The 13835-nt window shown below is 38.6% G+C and overlaps 1 protein-coding gene across 4 annotated transcripts in view; it reads right to left on the bottom strand.

Moving 5' to 3' along the window:
* msi2a (musashi RNA-binding protein 2a) overlaps nt 1-12966 on the bottom strand; it is a 224699-nt gene extending 211733 nt beyond the window's left edge. For all 4 annotated transcript variants that reach the window (XM_079804940.1, XM_079804942.1, XM_079804941.1 and 1 more), the window contains exons 1-5: nt 12770-12966; nt 12480-12520; nt 12105-12186; nt 10524-10608; nt 1521-1562 (exon numbers count right to left, since the gene is read on the bottom strand). In XM_079804940.1, the coding sequence (XP_079661066.1) occupies nt 1521-1562; nt 10524-10608; nt 12105-12186; nt 12480-12520; nt 12770-12831 (312 nt within the window). In that variant the 5' untranslated portion in view covers nt 12832-12966. The remainder of the gene's footprint in view (nt 1-1520; nt 1563-10523; nt 10609-12104; nt 12187-12479; nt 12521-12769) is intronic.
* Nucleotides 12967-13835: the final 869 nt, after the last annotated feature.

The raw sequence follows: 13835 nt of genomic DNA, 5'->3' as shown, positions 1-13835 counted from the left end.
AATTAAACGTTAATGCGCACTTCTTATGTTTTGTTTGTTCAGCTCTTATGGTAATTTTTCAGTGACAAAAACAATAAACTTCATAAACCATCAGTAAAGTTTGGCCATCATTCAGATGGTGTCCGCTACATTCTGTGTCCAAAAACATCTTGGGAGAAGGTTTTCACACTGACAGCTGTCATTGTAAGACAGTTAGCAATTCCGTTGTTTTTCCGAGTTAAAAACAGTAACTAAGGGGGCGGGGCTTACTGATCATCAATTCCATTGCTTAAAAATCTCATTAACGTCGTCAACACACCCATCCCTAACTCGAATCTAAACAGTGCAGATGATAACATTTCTCTAGACCAAAAAATACAAACCTCTCAAACTTCAAACTGCAATAACACAGGACAACTATAAAGGGTCCATAAACAACAGGAGAGCTGCAATCATGTAAAAAAAAAAAATGTCTCAGTCTCCAGCGGACATGGACCTCACACTGAGAAATAAACACAAGCACTACCGTTCAGGCAGAGTGCAGGCAAGATGTGTGACAAGAACGATTAGCTGCTTGCGGTCTAAAATCAATTTTACATGTACAAAAAAGCCAGTGCAATGCCAATAGATCTGCCTTAATCCTATTGCCTTAAGATCCCTTAAAATCGGTGTTCTCTGCTACAACCTAAAATAAATACAGTTCTTTCTGCACTTATGTACTCAGCTTTACATTTACTTACAAAAAAAAACAACAGCAGTACACTATTCTATATCTATCTTTATGTTATAAGAAAAAAGACATGGTAGAAATGATGCTAGGGTACAAGAGAGAGAAACCGGTCCATGTCTCCCTGAAATTGACAATTCAGTTCTCATAACCTGCCGTCTGCCGGGGAGTTCATATTGTTTAGGGGGTCCAAAAAAATAAAAAAAATAAATAACAGTGCTGCCTTGGAGCAAAATATATTTTCTTTGTTTCAACAAGAATCCAGGGATCTGAGGAGGGGGGAAATGTCTGAGCCGTCCTTGATGTTGCAAAAGAAAAGGTTAAGAGACCAAAACTGGCAAAAAAAAGAAAGGGGAAAGAACTGCCTGGAAATTTTGGAAATGCATGCCAACAGACTTCGAAGACATGCCCTGGATCATTCTGAGCATTTTCCTCCTGTCTGAAACCTGAGCCGTTCAGCAAAGAAAAAACTAATCTGTGAGGCACTCAAAACCAAGAAAAAAAAATCCATTATCGATCAATGTTTGTTGTGGGACAAAAAAAGAAAGAACCTGCCAGAGTGGACGGCACTTGGGCGGACACTTTGAGCTCCAGACCAATTTACAGAGTAAAGAGGAAGAACTGCATTAGCACAAAAGAGACGGACACACTGACAACTAGGAGCACTACCCACAAATCCCTGCAAATCACTTCAGATGGACACTTGCATCAATGTCCGACCATATAATTGATATCCCACACTATGATGCACAGGGCTGCACCAGCAAAAGCAAAAAAGGCAATGTCAGCGTCAAGCAAAAGTTAAAATTCTGACCTTGGGTTGGGCGCGTCGAGGAAAGGCAACCTTAGGATCAATCTGTACACAAAAAGAGGAAAAAAAGAGAGAGAAATGACGATTAGAAAAGCAAAGTCATATCTCAATGCAGTTATCCAGACCTAAATTTAACACTCTTTCATACTTGAAGAAATCATCAACACCATCAGGTTTTGGAATGAAACATTTGGAGCATGGAGGGGTCATGCTGGAACAAAGCCATTAACTCTTTGGCTTGTCATCTTGTTAATTTCAGTTTGTGTTCCATCTGCTGAAGGTGTGCAGACAGAAAGAATTATCAGAGAAACCATTTCATGCTCCAATGTCACACCGTCTTGCCTCAGCCTTAATACGGCCTCTTATAAAGAGGAGTTTCAAACAATCTCATACAGGCAGACGTAGTCAAGAGGAAAAACATAAACAGATCGAAATTGGGCTCTTGCAGGAAATTACTTGTCCATGTTCAGCAAGGCAAAGGCTTTAGATTGTAGCAAAACTCCTAGTGTAGATTTGAACGTTTGCCTGAGGGCTCTGCAGCATATAACTGTATCATTACAGACACAGAGCCTTTCTAAATAAAACACACACGGCTTCTTGCTGGATAGAATTTTAGAAGTCATTTTTTTTGCCTTGTCTATATGTGTGTGTTGTCTATATGTATATGTTGACCATTTTAAATAGATAACTCAATTAACTGTGCTACTCACGGGGGTAATTATTCTCTGAAATGACACATTGGTGTCCACTGAACTAAACCTTTTATTTTCCCAAAATTACATTTGACTGAGCTGTGATTGTTATCTCCCCAAATCAGGTCAATTAGAGAGATGGATTTTGTAACACCTGGGTATGGAAACCTTCTCTGTGATGAATTTCATGTAGCGATTCGTTTTAGCAATTAGCCTGAGGCTTAACCAATTCAACCTCAATTACTCCATAGAAACAAGCCTGTGTGAGCAGAAACAATATTACGCTTTGAATTTCAAATCAGTAGAAATTAGGAGTCTTTTTCCATACAGCCAGAGAGCAAACATGCCATTCTGATAAATGCACGGATAAATTGAGCAACATTTGTGTGTATACTGGGACTATAAACAAAGGCTCCAAAACAATCTCATGTAGGCTTTTGAGTTTTCATGCATTTGCAAATGGTCTAGCTGTCTGATCAGATATCGATTGAAATCAATAAGCTGCATCTATGGGGTCAGGACCTTAGAAGCCATTATAGGTCTAATTAGGCCTATTAGTACAAAACATTTATGCTACCACTGCTGGTACTGGAACAGTCAAAACAAGAACAAAACCACTGCAGTTCCAGCCATTCAGTCTGACAAACAAAATCACAGACAAAAAAAAGAAATCTTAAAACCTAGTGATAATCTAAATCAAACAGCAGACAGCAGTTATTAAGCCAATATGTAATTTAGACTCGAGCACACATTGTGTAAATAAAGTCCTGTGTATTTCCAGATGAAGCAATTACGGAGCTTCTCCCATCTCGGCAGTAGCAGCTTAATGTGTTAGTAGCCTTTTATAGCTTTCAGATAGTGGTTTACATCTGGTATTAACATCCTTTTTGGCTGACCCAATCACAAGCGGTCAGCGACAAGTATAAAAAGGCTCAAAGCATTTTGCAATTGGATTATTAAAACCACTTTAGCTGGAAGTTAAAAACTACCACATTGCATTTGTAAAGTACTCTGAGCTGGTCACATGCTTAAAATAACCATACAGTCATGAAGATTTTGAAAAGTCCTAACATATACATGCACAAAATTTCAGTTCACATGAAGCACAGGCAAAGTTCAATTATGCGACCGATTTCTCCACTTCCGACAGTCCCGATTATCTTGATGGTTCTGCAAATTATCTTATCAGATTTTCCTGTGGTGTGAAGCGTGTTAAGAGTGACTGAATCTGCTAAGAAGAACGAAGCCAGATCGCAAATCTACAATCAGAAATCCTGTTGTATAGGGGGAACCCCGAGGACAAACGCGTGCACGCTCTGGAGATTATCACGTGAAACGAAATGATACCCAATCGGAAAGCGAGCTGACAGAAGACTCACGTCCAGCTCGCACTTTAACATGAAAAGTCCATTTTCACACCGTCTCCATGACTTAAAGGGGGGGTGAAATGCTGTGTCATGCATAGTGAGCTTTTTACACTGTTAAAGACTTGGATTCCCATGCTAAACATGGACAAAGTTTCAAAAAAGAAAGTTGGACGTTTGATGGAGTATTTCTGTGCCAAAAACACTCCTACCGGGTTCTCACAAGTTTCGGAAAGTTTTTTTCCAGTATGGGCCGAAGTGACATCAAGGGCGGAATGTCCTTGTACGGGCTCTTCTCCCAGAAGGGCGCGCGACTAGAGTGAGAGAGCAAATGCACGCCCATCAACGCGCTGTGCTCAGCTTTAGGGAAGCCACAGGACTTCACGAAATCAACAATGTCACCAAAGATGTGTGTTTTTGGTTGTCAGGGCAAGACAATCCTGCACAGCTTCTTAAAGAAACCAGCATTAAGGGGACAGTGGATGGAGTTTGTTTTTCCGGAGCAGCAACGGATTTGTGCAAGTGTTTTTGTTTGTTGGCGACAATGAAGGCCCTGTTCAACTTTTGTAGCTCGTCTAATGCTGAAAGAAGGAGAGGTCCCAACGATAAAGGTTTACGGTCGTGCGTTGGAAGCTATCGACTCGTTCATTCAAATGCGCTACTATTCCATTGTTTTTCTATGTAAACATGCACTAATCTGACGTGCAAAACGTTCCGCTTGAAACTGCTAACATTAAATCGCATACAATAGTCCATAAACCAAATTATGTCCTCAAACCACGAGTAAACAAATTTTTTTTTTTTAAACTTGCGCACGACAAGCCGCTAAGCAAATATATACAGTTACAGTACATACCACATAGAGACGTCCTGCTGTAGTAGTTACTGCTGCTTCTCCTGTTCAATTTCAGCCTCTAGATCTGATTCTGGATCATATATGTATGGCTAAATCTGATTGATCTCCATGGTTTATATAGGATAATGTTTTTTCCACGTTTAAGGATGTCACAGCTTTCAGACGCTCTCAACACAATAGCTGCGCGTGCTCGGGATTCTTTACTCCACACGATACGCCTCCAGCCGCTCGTTTTTTTTTTCCGGAAAGACTCTGTACAGCCTATCTTTCTTTTATAAATATAATAAAACTAAAGACTTTTCGGAGATATGAAGGATGCAATACTACTGTATAGGCACTCAAGATTGACTGAAACTGAGTGTTTCACAGTTTCTGATGGTTTCGCAGTCCTTGACGCCCGCCATGTTTGTTCACTTTAAAGTCAGGTTTGATGCAAGAGATTTTGCAAGATTTCCTGTGTTCACAGACAGGACTCAGATGTTTGTGAATGGAATCTTTTAGTGTGTGGTGTGCGCTCCTGGTCCCATTGTGGCACTCCACACACTAGACGAACAAAGCGGTTAAATCTATGATTTCTTATGATCACGTTGTGGTCTCTTACATTTTAAAAATCTTTTAGAGTGGCCCCAGCTTTACAAAAAACCTAAACCAGCTTTCAACCAAAAACTTCCAAAACTGCTTACTGTATTCTGAAAAACACAGTGATTGTCTTCCTAGATGGCATTTTTAGGAGCAGACACAAAGTTGAGACAGAGCCTATCATTTTTCAAATACGCCTGGTAGATGCATCCTCTACCTAAAGTTCCTCTTTAAAAAGACATCACTCAAAGTGTTTACCGTTCCTGTACACTGTACAAAACTCAGCACTGATTGCAGGAGACGAGATAACAACCCCCCGCTGTGATAAAAAGCTCACAGAAATCTGATTTCAGCTGAATACGAGCGACACAGCACTGCCCTGAAACCTCACTGCCAGTCGTAATTATTCATTACCGTCAGATTTACAGACAGCATCAGACACGCAAGCGTTTCTGGAGCATTGAACACTTGGAGAATGAAGACAGCGTGTGGTGTAGTCACTCCAGGTGTTCGGCATAGTTTGTCTGACATTTAAGTTCTTGTTTTTTTTTCCCACAAACTAAACATACTAAAGGAATCAACGCACAGCAGAGACGTGTCATTTTCAGAATGCCAGCACACTGACTGATGTAACTATATATTCCCATTACGAATGTTCACATTTTCAACACTCTAGGGGTCATTTTTTGCAGCATCTTCATTGTTCAGTAGTGAACGGATTCAAAATCAAACGGAGTACAGAAATTGAGCAGAGCGAACTTTAATTTAATAATATGAAGGGAAAGGGATCTGGATGCAAAAGGGAAACATCCAGTCCATGTGGGTGGAAACTGGGAACTGGGAAGTGCATGTCCATGAGTCTCAGGTGACTGTGAAAGGAAAGAAAGGGGAAATCCAGAGGTGTCCCTTCAGTTCAGAATGAGATCAGATGAGTTTATAACAGTTGAGAGTCATTTCCCAGATAAACAAGGAAAGGACACATTTTGGCTCAGAGTCCTTGAGTGAATGTCAGTCTAAACACCATCTACACAGATGCCAAATTCATTTTAACACAGCATTCACTTTTATGGCTGATTCTACTGCATATGCAGGACTAAAAAGAAAATGGATGGATTCTGATTGGCGGTCAATAAAATCTTTCTGAACTAATGTTGTCAAAAGTACCGACAGCGATACCAAGTCGGTAACGAAATTTTAAAAAGTGACGCTTTGAGCACTGTTGAGTTGGAATCGTAAACACCTCTGACTGGTAAGTTAAAAAGTAAGTTTCATTCATAATATTTCTCCTTAAATCCTACAAAAATGTCATACCATATTGTCCCTCTTAACCTGTAGTATAAGCCTAAGCAAGCTTAATTGTTTTACTAGTTTAACATGACAGAAGAAATCGGCAGAGAAAACCAACATTAAAAATTAAATGATTTAGTTTTGCTGCAGATAGACACTTTTTAAAATATATATTAATTTCAAGATGTAATATTAACATGGCAATTTAAACGTAGCCTTTGTAAAAATTTGAAGCAAAACATTAAATGGTTAAATGTGCAAAAAAACTAGTATTTTCCAAATCGACTAGTAGCAGCAGTATCATTTAATTGGCTAGTCTCGCACATGCCTAGTATATTTTGACATAATTTTGTGTGTGTCCATTCAAGCGTAAGGAGACACGAAAGAGTAATCAATTCGGTGAAACTTGGCCCGAATTGCCGAGCGTCATATGACCTAGCATCGCTTCACTGCCATTCATAAATCCTCTCCAGTCACTGGTGGTGCCAGATTTAATAAACAGGGCAAATTAGCGAGAGCGCAATTCCAAAAAAAGCGCTGATGGGAGTGGAAAGTTCTGCGTGTGGGTTATCTACTGACAAGACACAAACTAAAGAACACAGACGCAGCCATCATTTCCATAATGACCAACGCAATCTATCAGTTAGCATCAGGTTTAAGATGTGCTTTTTTTCTTTTGGTGTACCGTTTCTCGCATTCTATAGACGTTTCATCGGAAGCACGCGCCTGGCCCGAAGTTAACTTCCGGTCTGTGTTTGTTTATCGGTCTGGCTAGCGGCTAGTATGGCACATTTATGACTATTCTTGGATAATATGATATAAATATTAACGATCAAGCAGAGAGAATATGACACCAGTGCAAAAACAGTGTGACTCACCAAAAAGCCTTGAAAGCTTAAGCTCATAAATATCCAGTCTGACTGCATACAAGAGCAGCGTTGTGTCTTTTCTAATGTCATTTATACGTGCAGTAATGTTTGTTTATGTTGTTGCCGTTGAAACAGTCTTTACAGTCTATACAGTAGGGAAGCATTTGATTTCAGACACAACGACTGTCTTTATGAATGGGTCATTGAATCATTGACTTATCCAATTTGTTTAAAAAGTTAAACACATTCATAAACAAAACACTCAGCTATGAGTCTGTGAATTTGATGAAAGAGCAAAATCAGAAAATATTGTGCCTAAAATGTAAGACACTTAATATTAAATTATTGTTAATTAAACTATTGTATAAAATCAACAGTACATTTGCAAAAGTGCTGGTATTTGGGGTAAAACAGCAGTCTTGCTCAAGTGATATTGCTTAACTATATCATATTATAAACTAGGGCTGCACGTTAAATCGCAATTAAACCATAAATGCTGCTCCATCTGGAAGCCAGAGGGCGCTTTCATGCAAGATACTCCAAATATGTGCCGCAGAAGTACAATAGCGCACATCATTCCAGGAAATCCCAGGCTAAATCCAAAATCGGCCCCCAAAACCTCATTCACTATTCCACTAGTATAGTTCACTGAAAGCAGGGCTCAACATTAAGCCTGTTCACATGCTTGCCCTTCGGACAAGTAAATCTATCATTCACTTGTCCGAGTAAAAAATTAGCTTGTCCAGATTTTTTGTCCGGATGAAGCAATATTCTCACCAGTGTTCAATCAGCTTTGACATATTTAAATATGCATATTTGTGATATTTTTACCTTTTTATAAAGGGCATTTTTCCATAATCTTATTAAATATAGGCTATGCTTCAGCTTTCATTTTATATTTTTTAATTTGACCTATAAATTAAATTAGAATAAGACAATATAGGCTGTTACCAATCAAATTAAATTATTTACACTGAAAAATTACAAATGAATTAAATAATGTTATGAGATTTTAAATATTTATACAAATAAGAAAAATGTTGGAAAGATGAAACTAAACCACCGGTAGGTGGCAGCAGGTGACCGTCTTAATGAATGAGTCATTGAGTCAATTCGTTCAAACGGCTGAGTCATTCAGTAACACACTGTTGCTGTGAGATGCGTTACGTTTCTGTTGTGATCTTTGTTTGGAACTATTTTTCGCTCCTGAAATAGAACAAAAACAGTCCATATTGCATCTAAAATGTAAGTGACATAGGCCCGGTTTCACAAACAGGACTTAGGCTAAACTAGGATTAGGCATTAGTTCAATTAGTACATTTAAGTAACTTTTATAAATGTGCCCTAAAAAAAAACATTTCCGGTGTGTATCTTAAGACAAAACAATGGCACTGACATATTTTAAGATACATCAGTGCAAGTTTCTTTCAGTTAACACAACTCAAAAATGCATTTTAGTCTAGGACTAGCTTAAGCCTTGTCTGTGAAACTGGGGGTTAATGTTAATTAATTGTTTATGGAACTGGCATATGAAAGTGTCATTTTCAGTCTTGATGGTATTCAGGAAAACTAACAACACTTGTTTGTGTGATGTTGCTTAACTGTATCATATGTTATAAATATAAAAACTACACAAATTTTTAACCGTGTATGTTAACCGAGTTTCTTTGTATGAGCGGCGCTCATTTGTTTTCGATTTTCTCCTCGAGAGGCTGCGCGAGCCTCAACAGCACAACCTTTTTAACATCAGTTTGTTTTATATTATTATCCTCTATCGATCTCCACTTACACTAACTGAATGCAGAATCATTATTGCACTTTGGTGATTCCCTAGTTATTTCTTTTTTTTTTTTTATGTTTTAACCAGGATACTTGTCCGTCAGGCAAGTAAAATTATTTTTCACTTGCCCCTTCAAAAAATCCCAGACAAGCGTTAATGTCGAGCCCTGCTTAAACGAGTGAATGAAAATGAGTGCGTGAAGTCAGACAGCCGTTGAGTGTACATCGGCTGTACACTCGTTATTGCGGTGCAATGTGGGATTGAATGAGTGCACTCAATAACGTCCACTATGGTTTCGGAAACCACTACAAATGGCTGTCCCCTCAAATAATGCCCTATTTGATGGTATTCAGCCCCTACAAACATCATACTATCGGTGAGCTAAATAAACAGACATGACTAAATGCTTCTCATGTTTGGAAAGATGCTAGACGCGTGTTGCTTTTTCAAGTTATAAGCAACTCAAACTCAGTGATTTCAGATGGAGCAGCATTTACTACTGATCACAGAGCCGCCCTGCATTGACAAACTGCGCATTTTATTTAAAAAATTGCCAAAACAATAAGCCAAATCGCATCAAGCGCGATTTCATGTTAATTGCGATTTATTGTGCAGCTCTATTATAAATATTAAAAACAAGTAAGTGGATGTTTGGTCCTCTTAGTAGGACAAAGAACAAAACTTTATTCAAATTAATGAATTATATATAGCCTAGAAAGCACACAAAGAGCCCTTCCTTTATTATTACCAATATCTCCACCAATCAGCTGGTGTGTGGTGAGCGTTCTGGCGCAATATGGCTGCCGTCGCATCATCTAGGTGGATGCTGCACATTGGTGGTGGTTTAGGAGATTTCCCCCTTCTATGTAAAGCGCTTTGAGTGCCCAGAAAAGCATTATATAAAATGTAACAAATTATAATTATCATCATCACAACATAGATGTCACTCATCTCAGTTCATTGCGAACTTCCAGTATAATCAATGAAGTTGTCTACACTGCGCAATGAATCTCTTATTTACATTGTGTCTACACTTTGTGTGTTATAATGAGAGGATTAGAACTCAGCACTGGACAAAAACTCAGGTGCTTTGAGTGGATTCTGACTAACTTAAAAACCTCTAATTGGCCATTGCGTGAATGGTTACATTGCTTAGTTTCAGCTGAGGGTGCACTCTCTAGCCCCACTGAAAGAACCGGGCCTGATTGGATCAGTGCATTAGCACTCCTAAATATTTTTTCAGTCGCACCGACTGTCACACAATCATTTTCAGCAGCCAATGCGACAGAAATGGTTGCACTGTTGAGCCCAGTGGCCCTAAATAGCAAGTGCCGATTCCAATCTCTTTCACACTGGCCCTAGGCCATCCATATTGTTAAGCCCTGATATATGCAAGTACGTAAAACTCTCAGTCCACTCAAGCTAAAAAAAAAATTTTAATAAAGAAGCAGGAAATAAACAGAGATTGGAAAGGAAATGAAAAACTCTGTGGGAAAGAACCATCTGAATGACATCTGTTTCGATGCACACTCTCTATTCTCACAGTTACAGAAACCAAACATTATGAAGTGATACATACCGTCTTGGAGTCTAATTCGTGGTGTGGTTGAGCTAAGACTTTATCTACACTGGAAACATCTGCAAACGTGATGAAGCCAAACCCTCTTCAAACAAAAACAAAAACACAAAACACAGCGAAGGTCAGGAGATAACTTCACAGGAGAGGCAGAACAATTGTGACAGCATACAAAGCGCTTGTGTCTACGCTCAATGAAGGCAGGGGTGTAGCAATCATGACACATTTAGAAATTTCCACTTGTGATATAATCTTAACTATTCAATGCCTTAATATGTCGCTGCAACACTTTTCAAATTGTTCCAATGCCCTTGAATAATGTATACACATATGTGACCCTGGACCACAAAACCAGTCAGAAGTTGCATGGGTATATTTGTGGCAAGAACCAACAATACATTGTATGGGTCAAAATGATCGATTTTTCTTTTATGCCAAAAATCATTAGGATATTAAGTAAACATCAAGTTCCATGAAGATATTTTGTAAATGTCCTACCATAAATATATCAAAAATGTACTTCATTTGGACAACTTTAAAGGTGATTTTCTCAATATTTAGATTTTTTTTGCACTCTCAGATTTCAGATTTTCAAATAGTTGTATCTTGGCCAAATATTGTCCTATCCTCACAACATGTATAAATGGTTTGTATAAATCTCAATTTAAAAAAAAAAAATACCGTTATGACGGGTCTTGTGGTCCAGGGTCACATTTAGTATATATACTGTTACAAAATACAATAGAGTGACTGAAAATATTGGTAATTTATACAGGAGAAGTGACCCTTTAAGCCCAACCAAATCTAAATTTAAAGATCATTACATTTATTAAACATCAGAAACTGACAAAATTAAGTTTAAGAATTTTTTTAGCACCGATTTAACTTTAAAAAAAACATATTTCTTAGCTAAAGCCGCAAGCTTGTGAGGCCTTATAGCTGTATTTTTTTTTCTCAGTTGGATAAAGTTCAAGAATTGTGTTATGACCACAATGGATTTAGTTGATGCCTTTTATATGAGACTGAATGGGTTCTTAGCTTATGCAGGTTTAATAGGAAGAGGTCAACTGTAGCATTCCTAAGGAGTGCGGTTTGACAAAAATAAAAGTTTTGATATGACTTCTACAGTGTCCGATAGAAGCAACGAATCCTAAATAACTGAACATTCAATTGGCCAAGTCAAAAATGTTTACATTTGCTATGAAACAACTTCTCTCATGCTTTGTATTTCAAAATATAACAAAAATGGGCTTATATGGTTTGTGGACTTATTAGGGTCACTTCTCCAATATAAAGAGTTCATGGATTCCACGCTGCAGAATTAGGTAGAAAAGACTGATATACACATCTATAATATAATGTGCATTGCCTGGCTCTGTCATGTATTTGCAAATGTACTTTGTCTTTTGTAATACAATTTAGAAAACAGGGAATCGCTTTCTCGCGGTACAGTCCTAGCTCAATGTCAAATTGCATTATGAATCGGCTTTCTGTCCTGCTCTTCTTGATCTGCCCTTAACGCATCATAAAACAGCAGAATATAGAGACAGCGAAAAATAGAGAAATTGAAGCACGTGTGTTTACCTGGAGCGTTTGGTGGTGGGGTCGCGCATCACCATACATTCTCTGATCTCCCCGAATTTACTGAAATAGTCTCTAAGGCTGTCTGAACACAAAACACAAGGACACAAAAGGGTTACACCGTGTCTACACTTCAAGTGAGCGACGCGATTAATCCTGAACGCTGCCGTTATAATCACCGAAGGTCGCGCGCTTCACACTTCGTTGATTATAATGAGAGCGTTCAAGTTTTGTCGTGTCGCTCGCTTTAGTGTCAGATTACTGAAAAACACAATAACCTTGTGCGCAGTGACACACATACACACAAACAGCTTGCAGCGTGTGCAATGGATAAACATGAAGCAAAACAACTCCAAAAACAGAAGAAATTATCCTTACCTGGTGAGGTTTGCCAGCTGAGGCCACCGATAAACATTTTACTGTAAGGAGAAAAAATGGTATAAGTGACTCCAGATGTCAAAACGGCCATTTTCCTTGTAAATACCTCATAAAGAGCGCCCTACGAACAGCTTGACCTGTGTACCGGCTGAAATGAGCCTTAGAAATGACCTGTCAATCAAAACATCAGCAGAACTGCGCGAGGAAGGACACGCGCTCGCTCGCGCTGAAAACAGAATCAAACTCCAAACACACACAAGGGCGCGCGCACACTTGTCCTGTCTTCTTACCCCGGGTCGTGTTGCGAATCACTCGGGCTTCCAGAGGTGACTTGACTCGCGTCCGCTTCCATAGCTCAAAGCCCAACCAACTCCAAACACACGCATACACACACACACGGGCACTGCAGCCCCAGCTCAAGGAATATTACCGAACCGGGAGCGCTAGCGTCACACGTGGGATCAGCGCGCGCTCCCGCCCCTCTCAGGAGGGGGCGTGACTGAAATCCTCAGCCAACCAATCCGGCGGGGATCTGAGCCTACCTATCTAAGGAAACCACGCCCCCTGTTGGTTAGCAGCGTTTGACAGGAACCACGAGAGTACATTCAGTTCTTCAGTAGGCTCTTTAAACCCTATAAAGTTTACATTTGCGCCACCTTCTTAATAATAAATACAACTAAGAGGCTTTCTGGAAAAGAAAATGTATATTTAAAGCTAAAATGAAGCACAATAGTTCACACAATTTAACTAAAATCTAGTGTTTTCTTGGTGGCACTAGCCCGTTATGTCATGTTTGTCATTTTGGTTTGACTTTGACAACTTATTATTAGTGCCAATGTCATAAATCCCCACAAAATTAATAAGTGAATGTACATAGTGCCCAGAGATTTATAAATGATCGGGTTTGTTTGGAATTAAATTTTTTCTCTTAAAAGTCCTTTCATTCTATTGGCACCTTCCAGTACTGAGCTTGGCTTTTGTTGTTAACTAAAAATAAACCATAGAAAAACATTTTCATTTAAATAAAATCAAATAAAAAGACTTCAATTTAGTTTACCTCAGATAGTTGCCAAGGTGACATTTCTCATTTTCATTTAGTTTAAATAAAATAAACAAAACACTAATATTTTTTGCTTTCAAAACATAACACAATTAACTTAACTAATATTAAAATGAAAGCAGACATTATAAATAAAATAAAAAAAATCAAAATAATTCAAATAATTAACTAAAATAATACTAAAATAACACTGGAGCTTAGCCTATGTAAAACACTGGGAATATGTCTGCTTTTCTATCACCGTGGGGACTTCCCAGTTAATTCTATTGTTTTTATACTGAGCTAATAATATTTAT

Source organism: Gobio gobio, assembly GCF_949357685.1.
Source record: "Gobio gobio genome assembly, chromosome: 22".
Lineage (NCBI taxonomy): Eukaryota > Metazoa > Chordata > Actinopteri > Cypriniformes > Gobionidae > Gobio > Gobio gobio.
Note: the sequence above shows the minus strand (reverse complement) of the source record. Positions and strands in the feature narration are given on the sequence as shown.